General features: G+C 39.1%; 1 protein-coding gene across 3 annotated transcripts in view; it reads left to right on the top strand.

Annotated features, from left to right (window-relative positions):
• The first annotated feature begins 3,582 nt into the window (after window positions 1-3,582).
• Window positions 3,583-21,933, top strand: part of Acss2 (acyl-CoA synthetase short chain family member 2) — a 48,626-nt gene continuing 30,275 nt past the window's right edge. For all 3 annotated transcript variants that reach the window (XM_026383210.2, XM_026383213.2, XM_026383211.2), the window contains exons 1-2: window positions 3,583-3,850; window positions 9,370-9,565. In XM_026383210.2, coding sequence (XP_026238995.2) covers window positions 3,673-3,850; window positions 9,370-9,565 — 374 coding nt within the window. In that variant the 5' untranslated portion in view covers window positions 3,583-3,672. The remainder of the gene's footprint in view (window positions 3,851-9,369; window positions 9,566-21,933) is intronic.

Here is a 21,933-nt window from a genome sequence, read left to right on the forward strand (position 1 = left end):
CCTCACTTGCACCCCCTAGCAGCGCAGCGCCTGCCGGAAGTGGCTGCGGCGGGGGTTGGAGGGAGTGCGGGGCGGAGGGCGGGGCCTGAGCCCCTGGACAGCCGGGAGGGGGCGCCCCCTCCCTTGGCAGTGTCCGGGTCTGACTCGCCCCCGCCTGCTTAGAGCTGTCATCCTGCAGTGGGCACGCAGGTGCAGGTGGATGGAGAACCGCGAGGGCGGTGGAGCGTTGGGGGAGAGCGCGCAGCACAGTGGACCCAGGCACTTCATGCAACTGCAGATTCAAAGCCCTTTCTCCTTACAGTCTGAATCCAGCTAGTATTCTCCTCAGAAGCAGACACTTTCCTGGGACCACAGACCTTTTCACTGACCGCAAACACTTCTTTGACCCCAAATTCTGTTTCTGGTCCCAAACTCTTTGGACCCTCCCAAACTCTTCTTAAACTCCAAAGATCCTCCTCTTCCGATCTCAGACTACTCCTTCCACCCTGGACATCTCTTCAACTTCCAGTTGTCTTCACCCCACCCCCAGACACCGTTGAAATGCCAGGCCCTACTTTATCCCTAGACCACTTTTTTACTTGCAGACCCCTCCTTGGACAAAAGACCTTAGATCCCTTCGTGCACACTGACACTTCTCAGATTTTTCTTTCCAACCATAACGATTCTGGATTCCCTGATGGATCAGCAAAAGAGATTGGTCCTCAAACATTAGTGTGTATTGGGATCTTTGAAAGCAAACCCTAGATTCCATTGGATAGATCATGATTCATTCGGTAGGCTGGAATGAGGTATTTAGAACCTGAATATCTACCCGTCATTTAAAGAGTTTTTGATGTGGTTCTGGAAAGGACACTTTTGAGAAATAATGGTAGCACAAGGTTGGTGGGATGAAGAAGATAAAAGGGTGAGAATGGGTCTCTGTAGTCTAGATTCTATTCTTGGCACTACTGCTCACAAACTTTGTGATCTTGGGTAAGACAATCTCATTGAGTATCAGTTTCCCCATCTGCAAAATGGAAAGAATAATAGTATCCATCTTAGAGGGTTTTCATGAGGATTAAATAAAGGATGGAAGGTGCTTTTTTTGTGTAGGATTTGGCACTTACTTAATAAATGCCAACATCATCATCATCTTCATCTTGTTGGTTCTCATCCCAGCCAAACCCATTTATCATTTACCTACTCTCAGGAATTCCAATTAGACCACAACTTGCACTACTTCCCCATCTCCAAGGATGGAGGAGGTTTTCTTCCTTATGAAGCCTCTATTCCAAATTATTGTGCAGTCCACAGGCAGAGGCAAGGGGCTGGAGAAGCCCCTGGACACACTTCCCCTCCTCCAACCCCAGACTTCAGGCCCAGTTAATTTGAATCGATTTACCATTTACTATGATGTAGCAGCTTCAGTGCCACTCTAGACAGGAGCAGGCAGCAATGGGTGGAGCTGCTGTAGGTTTGGAAGAAAGGCTTGGGGTAGGAGAGAGGAACAGCGATTTAGAGCTGTATTGTGTGTATGAGGCTCATATTTTCTGAATAAAGTTGGTATAGCCTATTACAGTGCAGTGAGGATTGATTCTCTCAGTGGGACCTAAATAATGCCTGTGCCCTCAGTGATGTTCACTCCTTCAGCACAGTTAGAGGCCTTTCAGTGAGGTTTGAATCTTTTCACTCAGGTCCAAATCTCCTTAATGAAGTCTGCATCCTCTGTATCTTCTAGAGTAGAATCTATATCCCTTCAGTAGGATCAATGCCCTTCAATGCCATTCATATCCTATTAGAAGGGCCCAGAGCCCTTGGGTGGGATCTAAGACACTCGCACAAGATCTTTGCTCCCTCAGGGGAGTCTTTTTTTTTTTTTAAGAAAGAGTGAGAGAGGGAAAGAGAGAGAGAGAGAGAGAGAGAGAGAGAGAGAGAGAGAGAGAGAGAGAGGGAGAGAGAAAGAGAGAATTTTAATATTTATTTTATGGTTATCGGTGGACACAACATCTTTGTTTTGTATGTGGTGCTGAGGATCGAACCCGGGCCACACGCATGCCAGGCGAGCGCGCTACGGCTTGAGCCACATCCCCAGCCCTCAGGGGAGTCTTTGTATGTTCAGCAAAGTGTGTGAAACTCTAATGCAATTTATGCCTCCTCAGTATCTGTCCTTTCGTTGAGGTTAATGTCTACTCTACAAGCTTGGTATGCTTTCACTGGGCCCTTGCCTTAGGATTGGGTAGGCTCCAGATCATATGTGTGACCATTAGGAGTTGTTTTCTGGCTTAGTGTATTCTGGACTCATGGTCAGCTGGGCAAAGAATAGAGGAGGAGGGGTGAGGGAGGCTAGATAGGGTCACAAGTTCTGTGTAGGCACCAGAAGGCAGGGACTGCCTGCTTTAGACCTCAGAATCATTCTTGGAGTTAAATATTTAAGTATCTTCCTTGCATTGACAGCCAGTGTCTGAACTGACATGTACAGAAGGCCCTTCTTGGTGGTGAGCACAGGTAGAAATTTGAGGGTCCTGCCTGGCTTCTTCTTTCTGTGTGAAGAGAATAGAAGGAAACCAGGGGTAACTGAGCTCAAGTTGTGGCAGGTGGGAGGTGTCCCTTGGTGAAATAAAGAGATTGGGAAGCAAAGAAGAATAGTTGAATTACTTCTCCTATTGCATAAACAGGAATTTTACAAGCCTTAGCTTCAACTGGAGGGAATAAAAACAGACCTGAATCAGTGACCACAGGCTTGGCCCTAATTAGATTCTTTTTGCCACGACCTTGTGAAAGTTACTTCCCTTTCCTGAGTTTACAATTTGTGCAATGAGCAGGTGGGTTTTTTTAGCAAAGACCAAAGTTTCCTCTTTGGTCTTCATTTAATAAGTCTTATACCTTCACTTAATGCATCTTGTACTGGGTGAAGATTAATGGAGGCAAGGAAAATGAAAATATGTCCTCAGAGGTGGGAGAAAATCAGAACTGGCCCCTAGGTTAGCAGAGAGGGGTGTCCTGTCCTGAGCGCCATGACATCAAAGTTATGGAGTTTTTCCGGTGGATGGAGTGGGATTATTTCTGAGGGTGAGAAACTTGGGGGAAAGTGTGTCACCTAGAAGGGACTGCACTTCACATGGCTTTACGATTTGGTGGAGTGACAATCAGGATTATGCAATCAAACTACAGAGTGACTCCAAGATGGACTTGATCCAACTTCTCTCATTAGCCCAGCCCTCTCCCGCTGGAGCCCTGCCTAAACCCAACCCCTTAGCTGTCACTCCAAGACCCCAACTTGGTCACTCCACGGCCCTGCCTCCTCTCCAGTCATATTCAGCCCAGCTACTCTGGATCACTCCATGGGACCACCTCCTCTCCTGTCACGCTTGGACCCACCCCTTCCCTGTCATTCCATGGTTCCACCCTCTCTCCTGTCATGCCCAGTCCCGCCCCTTCTGCTTTCACTTTATGTTCCCACCTCTTCCGGCAAGACAGCTACGCCCCTATCCTTCGATTTTTCCATAGCGCTGTCTTTGCTAACGTGGCCCCGCCCACAATACACGGCCCCGCCCATTACAGACAGTAAAGCCACGCCCCCAGCAACAGGCCACGCCCCTGGCCTAAGGCTCCGCCTCTAGGATCGGCTTGTTTTCCCCGCCCGGCCACCCGCGGCCACCGCAGAGGCAACCCCGGTGCTCGGAACTTGACGTGATGGGACTTCCCGAAGAACGGGGTCGGGACAGCAGTGGGAGCGGTGGCCGGGAGGAAGCTGGAGCCGGGGGCCAGACACGGAGTTGGTCTCCGCCGCCCGAAGTCAGCCGTTCGGCGCACGTCCCCTCGCTGCAGCGCTACCACGAGCTGCACCGGCGCTCGGTGGAGGAGCCGCGGGGTGAGGCTGGGCCCGAGCGAGCCTGGGGGGCGCCAGTGAGGAGAGGAGCAGGGGCTCCCTGGAGGGGTTGGGGGCTCTGTGAGGGGTTTCACCGAAGAATTGCGGTTCTGTGAGGAGATGGAAAGGGGATTCCGGAAGGAGATGGGAGTCTATGAGAATGGGGGTTCTGTGAGTTGAGCGTTCCCTGGAAGTTGGGGAGTTCCTTGGGACTTGGCAGTTTTGTGAGGAGATGGGGGTTCCGTGACGGAAGAGTGGAGGTTCCTTGAGGAAATTGGAAGAAGGGAGATTTCGGAGAGGAGAGCGCAAGTTCCAGGAGGGAGCTGCTGGGCTCCACGGGGCCAGGTGACGTCTTGAGGGGAGGAGGACCACCAAGAGAGTTTTTTGATCTCCCTTTCACACCAACTCAGCAATTGCCTCCTGAGACCTTTAAATTGTGAACTAATCTCAGTTGTTCAGGGGCAGTAACGGGTCTGGTTCCCATCTTGAGAGTTCCAGATTTTTTTTTTCTTTCTATCAAGCATTCCCCATAAATTACCCAATATAAGACTGAATGAGTTACTGCAATGTCAGTTTCTTTTAAAATTTGGGCCGGGATTGTACTAATTCAGATTCTGATCGTTGGTTTCATGTCTTTAAAAATGTACCAGGAAAATTCCCTGACTTTGCCTTTAGACTGGGCAACATCATGTTTGGTAGTGAGAAAAGCACCCGCCATGCCACTCATTTACTGTGGAGTCTTGGGCAGATTTTTAAACCCTCTGAAATTCCTTTCCTTCAACTATAAGACAGGAATAATAATATTTACCTCATCGATTTGTATGAAGACTAAAGTGGGTAAGAAGTGTGCATTATAAAATGCCTGGTGCACTGTAAACATTCAATAAATGATTAGTTTGATAAAAATAATGTGGATGAAGTAGTTACTGAGTAAAGCAAGATAAGATGGAATCAAGTGTGAAGTGGTTGATTGCTGCAGGCATTGTCCAAGTTTGAGTCCTCAGACCTCTTTTTACTTCTCTTTCCTCTTTATATTTTCTCCCATCACAAGTTCATCTGCTTCCCAGGGGTGAGCTATTACTACCACAATAATTCCTAGTCTATATATTTACACTATACCCAGCATTTCACTTATGTTTTGGTCCCAAATTTCATAGGGATATATAGACTATATGTATCTGCACACTGTGATGTTATACCATATTCAACATGACTATGAATGGGATTTACCAATTTTCCCTCCCAAACCTGTTCTCCTCCCTAATTTTCTTATTCCTATCAGTGTCAAATGGCACTATCCCAAACTGTAAATCTCTTCTATCAGCCTCTCTTCTAATCAGATCTATCTATATATCTTATCTAGTTACAGATTGCTTACTGCTTGCTAAGCACAATTCCAGTTTGATTTGATGTGGGGACTATAATGTTCCACACTTTACAGACAAGGAAACTGAATCTTAGAGAGGTTAACTGACTTGCACAAGGTCATAAAGCTGGTTAATGGTGGAGTTGGGATTTGAGCCAACAGTCTTAACTGCAGAACTTATCCTCCTGTCAGTGATTCTGTTCCTCTTTCTTTACCCCACAGTATGCTTTTCACTAAATTTTGTCAAATACTTCTTCAAAATGCCTCTTGGATTTACCTTTTCTTATATTCCTATAGACATTTTGTTGTTGTTTTGTGGCTCTGGGGATGAAAGCCAGAGCCTTGCACATGCTAAGCGGGTGCTCTACCCCTGAGCTACACCACCACTACCCTGACAGACATTTTAAATCAAGAAGCAGCCTCCTAAGTTTTCCTTTCTTCCTGAGTCTTACCTCTTCCCTTCCATTTCTCACCATTAGAGTAATATTCTGGAGACACTGCTTTCAAATGCTATTGCCCAAACTATCAATAGTTTCCTATTTCCTTCAATTTCAAATCCTGCTTTTTTCCCAAGTCCTCTGATAATCTAGCCCCACCCAACTTCTTCATTCTTATCTCCTGCTACTCGCTACCCTACCCCTCATTCACAGGTCTTTCTCTTTTATATTCTGATATGCAAAGGTCCCTTCCCATCTCCTTGCCTTTACCTATTTCCTTCTGTTCCTCTTAATCAAACTCTACCAGTTCCACAGAGCTTTTCCTGATCACCCCAGTATGTGTTCATCTCTTTCTTCTGAACTTCATTACTAGATCATGCCAAGGGAACATTCAGATTGCTACACACACACACACACACAAACACACAAAATACCTGGAAAAAATTCTAAGTGATGGACATAAATGTGATTCATAAATAGTCTTATATACTGTGTCTATTATTGCACTTAAAATATTTTTGAATATGTATACTTTTATGATTAGCTATGTTGTCCTTGGGGAGAGTTTCTTTTGTGGTTTTTTCGGGATTTTTTGGTGCTGGGGATTGAACCCAGGGCTTTGTGCATGTGGGGTAAACTCTGTATCAAATGAGCTATATCCCCTGCCCTTGGGGAGAGTTTCTTATGCTTCCTGAACTTCAGTTTTCTCATCTATAAAATTAGGATAATATATATTTCATCAAACTATAATATAAACTTATTAAATGCTGATTCCCATTTGCTATCTCTTTTAATTGCCATTCAGAGTTCTGTTATAGTACTACTTGTTTTACTTGTGTTCATCAGTTAATAGTTGTTGGACCTGAGTTGTTTCCAGTTTCACTATTATAAATAGTGTTGCTATAAACATCTCTTAAATAACCACTTTTTTCCCTTTTAGGAATATTTTATTGGAATATATTCCCCAAAGTTGAGTTAGCAGATAAAAGGGTCAAAAAGTTTTATGGCTTTTGTCAGGTATTATCTAATTATTATCTAATAAGATTGTATTGACATCTTATAAATGCCATTATTGTATAAGAGTACCTGTTTTCCCAGGGCCACCCAAGTACTGGGTTTAATTTTTTTAAAAAATCTTTGCTAGTTTGATAAGTATACAACGGCGTCTTGGGTTGAAAATTAATTTGAATTTCTTTGATAGATTAAAAGGTTATATACCATGTAATTTATCTTTCAATTATATTGTCTTCTATATTCAAAACTATTTCATTTGTTAATCTTATCTCTCCAAGTAGATTGTCTAAATTCTTTGTTTTTGAGATGAGGGTCTTCTTATGTTGCCTAGGTTGGTCTTGAATTTGTGGGCTCAAGCAATACTATGGCCTCAGCCTCCCAAATAACTGGGACTACAGCCATGCACCATCATGCCTGACCTAGGCTATATAAATTCTAACTCATATAATCCTGAACAAATTTAGCTTTTATAATTTTGTTCATTATGAAATGAGGGCTGGGGTTGTGGCTCAAAAATAGTGTTGCTATAACCATCTCTTAAATAATCACTTTTTTCCCTTTTAGGAAAATTTTTTGGAATATATTACAATCACACTTGAGGCACTGGGTTTGATCCTCAGCATCACATAAAAATAAATGAATAAATAAAAGTGTCCATCTACAACTAAAAATATACATTAAAAAAAGAGGGGGTGATAATTGCTAAGATTCCTTCCATTATGGTTCTAAGTGTGTCTGACCCAATTCTCATAATATCCTAAATTCTCTGCATTTACTCATTTTACCTGTTGAGTGTATTTTTTTCAGAGTAGTAAGGCAGATATTTTAAGAATATAAATCTGATCATGTCACTCTTTTGCTTAAAACCGTTTAATGTGGGCTGGGGTTGTGACTCAGCAGTAGAGTGCTCACCTAGCATGTGTGAGGCACAGCACCACATAAAAATAAATAAATGAAATAAAGTCATTGTGTCCAACAACAATTAAAAAAATATTAAAAAGTTCAGGGGCTGGAGTAGAGGCTTAGCGGTAGAGCATTCACCTAATACGTGTGAGGCCCTGGGTTCGATTGACAGCACCACATAAAAATAAATAAATAAATGAAATAAAGGTATTGTGTCCAACTATAACTAAAAAGTAAATTTTTTTTTAAAGTTTAGCATTGGGATGGGGCTTTAGTTTAGTGGCAGAGCACTTGCCTAATGTATGAGGCACTGGGTTTGATCCTTAGCACCACATAAAAATGAAACAAATAAAGGCATGCTGTGCATCTACAACTACAAAATTTTTTTTTTTAAAAAAAAACCTGTTAAATGTTTTTCCATTGCTCTTGGGATCAATTCCAGATTCCTTATCATGCACAGAAGAATTGCATGATCTGCCCAGTTACGCATCAACTTCTGCAAAAATTCCTGCTATTCTTTCCTTTATTCTGTATTTCAACCTCAAGAAATTTAACATAAACCCTTGATTTACTCCCATCCTATAGTAGCACTCTCTTAATTGGTGAGGGATTAGAGAAAAACTATTCATCTTTTAGACTTTAGCAAAAAATGTTTTCCTCAGGTTAAGTTCAAATGTTGACTAAGCAAATTGTGTAACCTTGGGACTGGGGTTGTAACTCAGTGGTAGAGCACTTGCCTAGCACATGTTAAGCACTGGGTTTGATCCTCAGCACCACATAAAAATAAATAAATAAACAAAAATAGTATGTCCATCTACAACTAAAATTTTGTTTTTAAAAAATTGTGTAACCTTGGGGCCGGGGCTGTAGCTCAGTGGTAGAGCTCTTGCTTAGCATCTGTGAGGCACTGGGTTCCACCCTCAGCACTACATAAAAATGTATAAATAAAATAAAGGTATTGTGTTCATCTACAACTAAAAAAAATTTTTTAAATTGTGTAACCTTGTACAAGTTATGTAACCTCTCTGAGTCTTAATTTCAAATTTATAAAATGAGAATGAAAATAATGCATACCTCTTAGACTTGTGGTAAGAATTAAATGAGATAATACATGTAAGGAGCTTAAAATAACTTCTGGCACATAGTAATACTTGTGCAAGTAGTAGTAGAAAGAGATGCTTAATAAATAATTGCTAAGAGAAAATGAACAAATTAAAAGAAGAAAGAGTTGGGTGTGGTGGCACGCATCTGTAATCCCATTGGCTTGGGAGACTGAGGCAGGAAGATCGTAGGTTCAAAAGCCAGCCTCAGCAGCTTAGTGAGGACCTAAGCAACTCAGCGATACTATCTCTAAATAAAATATTAAAAAGGGCTGTGGATGTGGTTCAGTGGTAAAGCACCCCTGGGCTGAAACCCTGGTACAAAAGAAAAAAAGAAAAGATGGTCATGGAAGATCTGGTTAAAGAATTTCTTCCTTTCACTAAACATTTTTAACTGCCTACTATGTACAAGACATTGTGTTAGATAATGCTTAGTTATGACTGGAAGAGATGGTGAAAAATGAATAAACAGTTTAGAGGACAGAGGAATAATTTGAATCAAGATTCAGCCATGGGAGTAGAAGAAGGTAGGTTAGGAGAGTTGTAAATGATACCAAACTCAGTAAAGGAGGGAGGGATCCAGGTGGTGGGTCCTAAGACAGGGAAATTGTAACTTGGTCCTATGCATAGACTGGATAAGCCAGCTGAGGATAAATATGTCTGAAAAGCTTAGTGATGCCTGGGTTTCTCTTTTTGTTGCAGAATTTTGGGGGGAGATTGCCAAAGAATTTTACTGGAAGATTCCATGCTCTGGCCCATTTCTCCAGTACAACTTTGATGTGACTAAAGGGAAAATCTTCATTGAGTGGATGAAAGGAGCAACTACCAACATCTGCTACAATGTGCTGGATCGAAATGTTCATGAGAAAAAACTTGGAGATAAAGTTGCTTTTTACTGGTAAAAATATTTATCTTATAGTCTGAGATAGATAAAAAGAGTTACTCCTTGACAGGCATTGTGGTACACACACACCTGTAATCCCAGTGGCTCAAGAGGCTGAAGCAGGAGGATTAGAAATTCAAAGCCAGCTTCAGCAATTTAGCAAGGCCTTAAGCAATTTAGTTGGACCCTATCTCAAAATTAAAAAAACACGCAAACAAAAAAAGGACTGGGCATGTAGTTAAGTGATTAAGCACCCCTGGGTTAAAGCCCCACTACCAAAAAAAAAAAAAAAATCACTTCTTCATATTTATTTAGTGTTTCATAGTTCACAGAGTGCTTTAAAATCCATTAACTCATTTGATGCTTACAATAATTCAGCAGAGTAAACAAAGTAACAATAAATTAAAAAATATTTCAAGGAAATTTAATTGCTTCCCTCAAATTATAAAACTAGTAAGTGATAGAGTTGACATTCAGAGCCAAGTGTCATGACTAATAATCTAGTGTTCTTGGCTTGTGGTTGGAGAAGGAAGACAATGGGTAAATGGAAGAGAACAGGCCTAAGTAACTTTTCTTTTTTTGCTTTGAGAGAAAAGTGGGGGTATTGGGGTTTTCATCACCACCGTCACTGTTATAATTATCTTTTACTGGATTATGTGCCAGACATTATGCTTAAGTGCTTAACAAATATTATCTCATTTGATGCTCACAACAATTACAAAAATTCTGTTTGTTTTTCTCATTTTACATATGAGAAAACAAATTCTGAAGTCAAACACCTAGCAAGAAACAGAGCTGTGATTCAAACCCAGGGAGTATAATTACAGAGCTTAAACTCTTTTTTTTTTTTTCAATTATTTTATTTATTTATTTTTATGAAGTGCTAAGGATTGACCCAGTGACTACCACATGCTAGGCAAGTGCTCTACCACTGACTGAGCTGCAGTCCCAGCCCTAGAACTTAAATTCTTTTTTTAAATATTTATTTTTAGTTGTAGTTGGACACAATACCTTTATTTTATTTATTTTTATGTGGTACTGAGGATCAAACCCAGGGCCTTGTACGTGCTAGGCGAGTGCTGTACTGCTGAGCCACAACCCAGCCCCCAGAGAACTTCAATTCTTAACCTTGATATTATACTTTTCTGACTCCTCTCAGCTTTACAAACTGGGATTCTTAGACCCATTTTACAAGTGCAGAAAAACTTGGAGGGGTTAATAGTGACTAAGGTCATAGAGTAAGTGACATGGCCAAGATTCAAATCCAAATTTGTCTCACTCCTTGTTTGTACCACTAGGCTGGCAGCCTCCCCAGTGGGAACTTCCTAAGACTTTCTCCCCCTAGCAACTTGGCTCTCTACGAAATATTACTATACAGAACCCAAATAGGGCATTAAATTTCTAGTAATTGAGGTATTGCTTCTGCCAATACCCATGAACATTCTGAGAACTGATCTGTTTTTTTATAGGAAAAAGTTGGATGTTTCATGGCAAAGAATTAAATTGGCCCTCATTCAAAATCTGCCCTGTTAATGTGATATAGCAAGAAGTACCCTAACCTGAGATAAGAAATTTAGGTTCTTATCCCAACTCTGCCACTAACTTGCCATGTAATCACAGGCAAGGTATTTATATATTCCAGAATCAGTTTCCTCTTCCATAAAATAGGGATAATAATTCCAATCTTGTTTTCCTCACTAGATTGTTATAAATATCAAATGAGATGATATTGGAAAGCATTTATTTATTCATTGAGTGGTTGGTTATCATATTACTATTGTTTAGTAATATGAGGGTATTTGCCACCAAAAGCTCACTATCTGTTAATGTTTGTTGAGATTCACTTTAGCTCCTGCTCTAGGACTTACAGTTGAGCTCCAGCTGACATTTGGGCCCACATCTTAGGCATTGTAAGACCAGAAAATATTCAAAGATCTACACAGGAGATGCTTGTGTCTGAATTTATTTCCTGGTTTGAAAGAACTGATGCAGGTTTGAAAGGTGCCCATTGAAAAACAGAAAACACAGGCCAGATTTGTTCAATCACTAGAGATTTCTCCAAAATTCTGAGACACTGGTATTTCAGTAGTTTCCCAACCATCCTTACCTGAACAGATTTTAAGGAGCCTCTCTTTCCCCACCTGAAAAATGAGGGGAGTAGATTAAATCAGTGTTTTCCAAAGAATGCTCCAGGAATCACCAATTACTTGAGATATTAGCAAGGACTTTTTTTTTTTCTTTTTTTGTGGTGATGGAGATTGAATCCAGTGCCTCTGCATACTAGGCAAATGCTCTACCACTAAGATATATCCACAGCCCTAAATGTTATTGGTGCACATTTTGTTTGTTTGTTTAGCAGGGGTTTCTAGAATCATGAAACAAATGAGCTGGGGAAACACTACATAATAAATTTCATTTGTGTGGGATCTTCAGTATATGTTAAAATAGTGAAGTCTCCAAGAAGTACCACAAGAAAGATACCTGATTAATTTGTTTAACATGGGATCTCCCAAATTTATTTGAGCCCCAAATATTTTTTGCAGTGTGTTGTTAGTATCACAGGAAACAGTATTCTGTGGGAGCACTGGATTAAATAATCTCTAAATTTAGAGTATAAAATTCTTTAATTCCATAACAAAACATTCTCATTCCAGTTTTATATTGATCATTACTTCAACTGGAATTATTAAAGATATTAGGTACTCAACCCTGTGCTAGGTGTTATGGATACAGGGATAGAGGGGTGGGATATAAATATCATATAGACAATTACTATTTCATTTTTGGTGATGGTGGGATACCAGGGATTGAACTCAGGGGCACTTGGCCACTGAGCCACATCCCCAGCCCTATTTTGTATTTTATTTAGAGACAAGGTCTCACTGAGTTGCTTAGTGCCTCGCTTTGGCTGAGGCTGGCTTAGAACTTGTGACCCTCCTTTCTCAGCCTGAAGAGCTGCTGGGATTATGGGCGTGCACCGTGGTACCCAGTTTACTGTATTATTATTATTATTATTATTATTATTATTATAGATTAAACTCAGGAGTGCTCTATTATTGGGCTATATCTCCAACCCTTTTATTATTCTTTCATTTAAAAATTATTTATTATTTTAATGAATTATTTCATTATTAAAAAAATAAAATAAAATGAGAAAAAATGAGATGGAATCTTACTAAATTGTTAAGGCTAGCTTCAAACCTATGATCCTCCTGCCTTAGCCTGTTGAGTAGCTGAGATTTTAGGTGTATGCTATCATGTCCATACATATGGCAATTATTATTCAATTCTTTCATGTTTATAATAAAGTAAGAGCAAACTATAAGTAAATAACCTTTGTTATAAGAAAGTAAAGTTCAAATATGGCACATAGGTTGTTATTTCCTTTTATTTTCTCTATTTTTAAACAATTTACTACTGTTTCTTCATCTTTAATGGTGTGATGCTGAGGATTGAACCAGAACCTTTGTGCATGCTGAGCAAATAAATGCTCTACTACTAAACTAACCTCCTAACCTTTCTTTATCTTATCTTTCCTTCTTTCCATCCTTCCTTACTTTTTTTTAATTAATTTCTTTCTTTTTTTGGTACTAGGACTTGACCTCAGGGGCACTTAATCACTGAGCCACATCCCCAGCATTTTTTATTTTTCATTTTTTTAAATCTATATTTTTTAGCTGTAGTTGGACACAATACATTTATTTTATTTTATTTTTATGTGGTGCTGAAGATCGATCCCAGGGCCTCAAATATGCTAGGCAAGCATTCTATTGCTGAGTCACAACACCCTCCCCTTATTTTTTATTTTTTAAAAAATATATTTTTTTATTATAGATAGACATAATATCTTTATTTATTTTTATGTGGTGCTGAGGATTAAACCCAGTACCTCAGACGTGCAGTGCAGGTGCTCTACCCCTGAGCTACAGCCCTAGTCCCTTTATTTTTCATTAAAAAAATTTTTTTTTGTAGATGTAGATGGACAGAATGCCTTTATTCTATTTATTTACTTTTATGTGGTGCTGAGGATTGAACCCAGTACCTCACGCATGCTAGGTAAGTACTCTTCCTCTGAGCTATAGCCCCAGCCCTTTATTTTTCATTTTAAAGCAGAATATCACTAAATTGCTTAGGGCCTAGCTAAGTTGCTGAGGCTGGCCTCAAACTTGTGATCCTCCTGTCTCAGCCTCCAAGTCTCTGGGATTACAGGCATGTGCCACCATATCTGGTCATCAATGCTTACTTTAAAAAAGGTAAAAAAGGTGGGCATGATAGATGAGTTCTCATATACAAACCCATCTTTTCTTTCTCCCATCCTCCCAATATAATTATATTTTTTAGTTAATTTAAAATCACCATTTAGGGGCTGGGGTTGTGGCTCAGTGGTAGAATGCTTGTCTAGCATGTGTGAGGTACTGGGTTCGATCCTCAGCTCTACATAAAAACAAAGAAAATAAAGGCATTGTGTCCAACTACAACTAAAAAAATATTTTTAAAAAATCACCATTTATATAAGAGTAGTATATTAAGATTGCATTTCCTTTTAGGTAGATTTTTGTGTTTTTTTTGAATAAACCATTACCTGCCACTTTTTTTATTCTATTAAATTCTTCTTTTCCCCAAAGTTCTTCCTTTTAGATCCCAATTTCATTCTGTTTTAATTTTTTTTCAGTATTGGATATTGAACCCAGTAGCACTCTACCACTGAGCCCAACCCCCAGCCCACTCTCCTTTTTATTTTCAAAAGAAGGTCTTGCTAAATTTCCCAGGTTGGCCTCAAACTTTTGATCTTCCTGGTTTAGCCTCCAAAGTGGCTGGAATTACAGGCATGTGCCACCATGCCCAATTTTTATTGATGCTTTAAAAAATGACATCTTCTTAGTTATTTGTTCCAGTTGTACTTCTTGTAGAGCTTTCTTTTCTTACAGCTGTCTTCTCAGTTTTAACTGTGTCATTTATATAACTGTAGTGACAATAACAAACTACTTTTGTAGCTCATTCTTTGTTTTGGAACATGCTTATATATGATTGAAATAGTCAACAAAAGAAATAGTGCTCTTAGGAAAATACTCCAATTAGGTAAAATAGAACCATAGCAAGTTAGAATTCAGCTTTTTATTTTTGGCTTGACACATTGTAAATGTTCATGGAATAATAGTATTTTTGGAATTTTAAAGCAATTGTTAGAATCCATCTAGTCAATCCTCTTTATAGATCCATAGATTAAGGGCCAGAGAGGCTGTGATTTACCTAAGGGTCATATATGTATTTGAAGGCAGAACTGCTACTGATATCCACACAGTTTCACTCTAGTGAATTATTTTTCTATATGATACACCTTATTCTAGAAATATAACACTTGGCTGTGACAGATGGAAAGAGAAATTAACCAGATTAGCTAATTTAAACTAACTTTAAAAAAATATTTTTAGGATATATAAATGGACACAATACCTTTATTTTATTTATTTATTTATTTATTATGTGGTGCTGAGGATTAAACCCAGTGCCTCACACGTGCTAGGCAAGCTCTTTACCACTGAGCCATAACCCCTTCCCAATTTAAACTAGCTTTGAAAGTATCAGATAAAGTTTGTTATCAGGTCTAAATGTCCTAACTCATGGTCTTGTGGAGTTTACATCCTATTTGGAAAGACTAAATAGGCCTCTATAAAATAGCCTGAAAGCAATTAAAGACCAAACTGAAAAGAGTCACTACACAATTTTTTTTCCACAAGGGAGAAAGCATTTTAGGGAGGAAATATGATGTAAAGATTAAGAGAACAGCCAGATATGGTGTCGCAGGCCTTTAATCCCAGTGGCTCCGGAGGCTGAGAAATTCAAAGCCAGCCTTTGCAAAAGTGAGGCACTAAGTAACTCATTGAGACCCCGTCTCTAAATAAAATGCAAAGTAGGACTGGGGGTGTAGCTCAGTGGCTCAGTGTCCCTGAGTTCAATTCCTGGTTACCTGCCTCCCCCTCAGAAAAAAAAAAAATGCTTAAGAGAGAATAAGGTTTTGGAGTCAACTAGCATAGTTTGAGATCTAACTGACACTAACCAGCTATCTTGTCTTGGAGAAATTAACCTCTAGAACCTCAGTTTTCTCAATTGTAAAATATGGATTAAAAATAGTTTTTATCTCATGAAGTTGTCACTAAGAAAGATTGGAAAAGATTACAAACCCAAGTGGCCAATTCCTGGCATACTGAAAGCACTATTAGATATTATTATTATTGATTAGTGAAAAGACTAAATCTGTTTGGAGTAAAAGCTTTATGCAGGGAACAATTTGTTCATTCAGTAAATACTTACTGAATACATAGTAAGTATGTGCCAGGCACTATTCTCAACCAAAGTTCTTGCCCTCATGTAGGGTACAATACAGTATGAAAGACAAATGGTAAACAAGCACAAGTAGTGACTAGTGTTATAGAAAACATAGAGCAGAGTAAAGGCAAGGAGAATGACAATGCAGAGTGGGGATTAATAAGGGAAGGACACTCTTATAAGGTGACATTTCATCAGAGATAGTGTGGTGTATTTTTTGTTGTGGTTTGGGTTTGGGTATTGGGGATTAAATCCAGTGGTGCTCTACCATTGAATTACCTCCCCAGTTCTTTTTTTTTTTTTTTTTTTTTTTTTTTTTTTTTTTTGAGATAGGGTCTTGCTAAATTTCTGAGGCTGGACTCAAGCTTTCAATCTTCCTGCCTTAGGCTCCCCTTGTCACTGAGATTACAAGCATGTGCCATACCTGGCTTGGGCAGAGATTTGAAGGTAGTCCCTTTTTATATCTTATTTAAAGACAGGATCTTGCTAAATTGCTTAGGGCCAAAGTTGCTGAGGCTGGCTTTGAACTTGAGCTCCTCCTGCCTCAACCTCCTGAGCCACTGGGATAATAGGTGTGGGCCACTGCGCCTGGTGACAAACCCATATTCTGACAGGGATATTTGTTAGGAGAACATGGAATACCAGAGCCTATCATTCAGTGGCTCAGTTAATTATCTAGGTCCAGCCTGGAGTTTACTTCAGTGAGGAGGAAGGGACTTTTTACCTCAATCTATATTTTTACTGATTTCACAACAGTATATCTACTAATCAAAATATACTTGGTAAAGAAAAACACTCATTTGAGGCATAAGATAGCTTCAGATCATTCTCTTCCTCCTCTCTCCTCTCTGAGCCTTCCTTTTTTGAGAATGATGGGAGATGAATTACAGATAATCTGTAAGATTCCTTCTGGCTCTGATCTTTCAGAATCCTATGATTGTTTCTGAAGAGGAAGTGATTTTTAGAGGTTCTGCTGCAACCTATGGTGACTCTCTGGTGATTCAGTAGACAGATTGGGTTTCTGTTGAGATGGTAAGAAAAAGGGAGAATTTTAGAAAATTTGGGGTGTAGGGGCTGGAGGAGGAATCTGCTTTTCTTGCTTAGGGGTAAGTTGTAACTAGAAGTGTAAACACTCAAAACTAATGGGAGATTGGTGGGAAATAACTTGTTGCTGGAAAAGTCTTCCTCTACTTAAATGAGGTAGGCAGATTGTGGAGGAGTGCTGGAGGATTTTATGTTTAACATTGATTTAAAAAAAATATATTAATTTTTTTAGTTGTACACAATACCTTTGTTTTTTTTTTTTTTGTTGTTGTTGTTTTAATGTGGTGCTGAGGATCGAACCCAGGGCCTCACACATGCTCACACGTGCTAGGCAAGCACTCTACTGCTGAGCTACAACCCCAGCCCATTAACATAGATTTTTAATCTGCTTCTCTCACTTCTCCCTGAGTTTCATGACTCTTGATAGTCTAAATAACCCTTCCCTAATGTGGTGAAAATGAGACAAGTAGGCTATACTTTTTCACTTTTTTTGGAAGTAGGTAGCAGATGAATAATAAACGGAATGAAAACTGTCTTGAGAACTGTTTCAGTGTTCTGAGCTCCATGTCAGCTACTTGAGTTTATACTCATGTGTTCAGTAAACATTTAATGAGGAGATTGGCTTTAGTTAATGCCCCTTTCTGAGCCTGTTTTTCCCACCTGTCACAACTGTCAGGGGTAGGTAGGAGACTTATTTATATAACTTCTAGCACTGACCTTCAGAATTACACAAATGTAGGGAACTGCTCTTTCATTATTCATGGAGGTCTCCTAGACATAGTAAGGCAGCTGGGATGGGTGAGGTGGGGGAACCTTGTATTAGTAGGTAGTCAGTGGGATCAGGGTTCTTGATTGAGGGCAGAGTAACATTTAAAAAATGTTACAGAAGGCCTGGAGCTTTGCTTCTTTTCCTGGATTTGGTTGGGGACAGATTAGGTACTGGTAATGATCATCAGTGTCTGACACCTTAAACTTTTTTCTAAGAATTTGAGACTCTCAGTTCCAGTTCTGAGAGGTCTTTTGGACTTCCCACGTAAAGCAGGAAATATATATCAATATCCCTACCCGAACAATCCCCAAAAGTTTAATTCTGATTCTTGATCATTCCAATTTGACCCTTACTCTAACATTCACTTTGTGGGAAATTACCTCCCTTGTAAGCACTGTTAACCATTTGTAAAATGAGAATAATAAGCTCCCATGACATAGATTTTTAGAGGCATAATTGGAGTAATCTTTGTAGAGGCACAGATGGGAAGCCTATTTGCTTCTCCACTCTATCACTGTGGACTCTGTGAGGTATGTGTATAGAAACTCTAGGAACTTGCAAAGCTCAGTTTGAAACCCCCTGAACCTAGTCCAATATTCTTGTTTTATGAATGAGGTAGTTCTGAGTCCACATTCCTATGTTCCTCATATGATATGGTTTCCTAAACTCTCATTATTCATGGAGGTCTCTTAGACATACTTTAGTTGGCAAATATCTCATTAAGTATTCCAGTTAAGCTCTGCCTTACACACATACTATTACATGCTTTGACTTTACATATCTAAGATTACATTAGCCTCATTGGAAGCCACATACTACCACTTAGTGTATAATCTCTCATAATACCTAAGATGTTTCTATGTATTTTAATAGCAAACTATGTCTCCCCTGTACTGTACTTATATATTTGTTCCCTGTCCCCTGCTTTTTTAAGTGGAGGGTATGGTTCACAACACTTGACAGATGAGGAACTTGAGGATCTGAGAGTAGAAGAGATTTTGACCAGGGTCTCATAGCAGTTATAACTTATTCTGGACAGGAGGACACTTATCTTCCTTGTTCTAGACACTGTGCTTCTATTTACACAGCTTTAGCTTCTTTAACAGTTTGTTATCTGTCTAGCCAGAAGTTTACTTAGGAGGGTTGGAGTTGGTTTGGGGAATGTTGACTACAGTTAATAAGACAAAAGACATTAAAGAGAAAACCTCAAAGATATCCTTTCCTTAACTGAGATATGCTTATTCATCCATTCATTAAACAGTTTTTTAAACTGAGCATCTATAGCATATAATCTGCACACTATCTTGAGAACAGGTTTTTGGGGATGTGGGATAATAGCAAGGGGTCCAGTAACGAGGCACTTACAGTAGTTCAGGCACAATTTGATAATGATAGAGGTCATGAAAAGTGGTCACATTTGGATATTTTGAAGGAAGAGTCAATAGGATTTATTAATGAACTTGATAAACAGTACAAAAGAATGGAATCAGAAATATCTCCAAGGTATGTATGTGTGTGTGTGTGTGCTTGCTCACATGTGCGTGCAACTAGAAAAATGGAATTTTAATTAGTTGAGATGGAGAAGATATTAAGAGGAAAAGCTTTGGGGAAAGTCTTAGAATTTATGTTTCATACACAGATTGTATAAATGCAATATTACAAATGCTGAGGAATCATTGAAGAGTTTCAAGTAGGGGTATGACCTACCAGATTTTCAATTTGAAAACATAATCCTCAACTGGCACATGCCTGTAATCCCAGTGGCTTGGGAGGCTAAGGCAGGAGGACACAAGTTCAAAGCCAGCCTCAGCCAAAGTGAGGGGCTAAGCAACTCAGTGAGACACTGTCTCTAACTAAATAAAATACAAGATAGGATTGGGGATGTGGCTCAGTCGTTGAGTGTCCCTGAGTTCAATCCACATACTCCCTCCTCACAAAAAAGAATACTATCCAGCTGGGCCTGGAATATACTTGTAATCCCAGTAGGTTGGGAGCCTGAGGCAGTCTCAGCAATTTAGCAAGGCCTTAAGCAATTTAGTTGGAACTGGTCTCAAAAAAAAAAAAAAAAAAAAAAAAAAGCCTATCCTGAGGATCTCTAGGCAGAGGCCCTAGTTGCTCTGTAATCTTCTGTAAGTTATGACATCCCTAGGAGCCTCACATTTTTGATCTTTAAAATTAGGTAACAAATCTTGTTCTTCAAATCTCCAAAGATTGCCACAGGATTAACTGAGATGGAAGATGAATAAACACTCAAAATACGTACTACAATGAGAATTATAAAATTCTCAAATTTATAGAAATGTTGCAAATACAACACAAATAAATTGCCTGATCCATTGGAGGGAAGATGTGATGTAGATCCTTTAGCATGTATATAGGACTTTCTCCTATATAACTATAATAAAACTATCAAAATAAGGAAATCAGTGTTCATATATCACTGTCATATAATCCTCAGACTCTGTTACAGTTTTTCCAAGTTGTCCCAATGTCCTTTATAGTAAAAGGATCCTGCCAAAGAATTGCATGTAGTATGTAGTTGTTATTTCTCTTTTTAGTCTCCTTTAATCTAGAATAGTCCTTTAGTCTTTACTTGACATTTTTTTAATATTTATTTTTTAGTTGTAGTTGGACACAATATCTTTATTTTATTTATTTATTTTTATACAATGCTGAGGATTGAACCCAGGGCCTTGTATGTGCTAGGCAAGCGCTCTACTGCTGAGCCACAACCCCAGCCCTTTACTTGACTTTTATTATCTTGATATTCTGTCTTTTTAGTCTTATAGCCAACAAAATGTAGCCTAAACAGAATTGGTTGCTATTTTATTTAAATAGTGGTTGAGGGCTGGGGATGTGGCTCAAGCGGTAGCGCGCTCGCCTGGCATGCGTGCGGCCCGGGTTCGATCCTCAGCACCACATACAAACAAAGATGTTGTGTCCGCCGAGAACTAAAAAATAAATAATAAAAATTCTCTCTCTCTCTCTCTCTCTCTCTCTCTTCTCTCCTCTCTCACTCTCTCTTTTAAAAAAAAAAAAAAATAAATAAATAAATAAATAAATAAATAGTGGTTGATATATTTTTAAAAAAATTTCATTAACACTTTAGCAAGTACCCAAATAAAAGTAAAGACATTTTGCCCCTGCATATATCAACTATGACACCACACTGCTCAATTAAAAATAAAGATTTTGTAAAAAAACTAAATAAATAAAAAATAAAAATAAAGATTTTAACTGCATTAGAATAGAGCATAACATCACAACATATAGTACTTTATATTCAATAAATTTAGCATTATGAAAAAGTATCACTGATAGATGAAAACAATATTATTATTATTATTATTGTTGTTATAGATATGAATGGACCTTTATTTTCTTTATTTATATGTGGTGCTGAAAATCCAACCCAGCGCCTCGCACATGCTAGGCAGACGCTATACCACTGAGCCACCCCCATAGCCCCAGATGCAAACATTATTTAGAATTAACTTTGGCTTTTAGATTGGTCATACTTCTCAGCTTCTTCACCTAAACTCTAAGACTGTTCTCTCTTCCTAAATAAAAATAAGGGCTTTCCTTACCTGGGCCAGTCTTAGTCCTGCTTATTCTTTCAGAACCATGTGAAATATCTCCTTTTTTGTGAGTTTTTTCCAGTTCTCACTTTCCAACCCTCTTTCTTGCCCTCAGAATGAACAATAAAATCTAGATATAGAAAGCACATTTAACAAAACATTTCCCTCATTTACAGTTGAGGCAAATGAATTGAATTAATCTATAGAAGTTTTGTCTAAAATTCAGTGTTCCTGACTTCTAATCCAGAGTTTTTCCTCTGACCATTCATTTCCCTATCATTATAACATTCTTGCCCAGGGACTGCAGGAGCTTCAGCTAACACTAAAAGCAGCCTAGAAGAACATCATAGCTCAGATGGATCAGTTAAGGTAGTGCCAGACCCTACAGGGACCCAGGATATAGGGCTGAGCCAAAAAACACATAGGAGTAGTTTGAACTCCATGCACTAGGCATCAGGGAGCTTGTAATTTTGAAGCAGAGATGGGACAAGGAATATCCAGAACTTCAGGCCTAGGAGAACCTTAGACATTACCTGTTATCTCTTTTTTGGGATGGAAGCTTTGAGAATAGCCCTCATCTAAGGTTTGGTCTACTTAAAGTTTTATGTTTTAACAACAGGAAGAATCATTATTTTATTTAAAGAAAATACATAAGACCCTGAAGA

The sequence above is a fragment of the Urocitellus parryii genome, chromosome 6, assembly GCF_045843805.1.
Source record: "Urocitellus parryii isolate mUroPar1 chromosome 6, mUroPar1.hap1, whole genome shotgun sequence".
Lineage (NCBI taxonomy): Eukaryota > Metazoa > Chordata > Mammalia > Rodentia > Sciuridae > Urocitellus > Urocitellus parryii.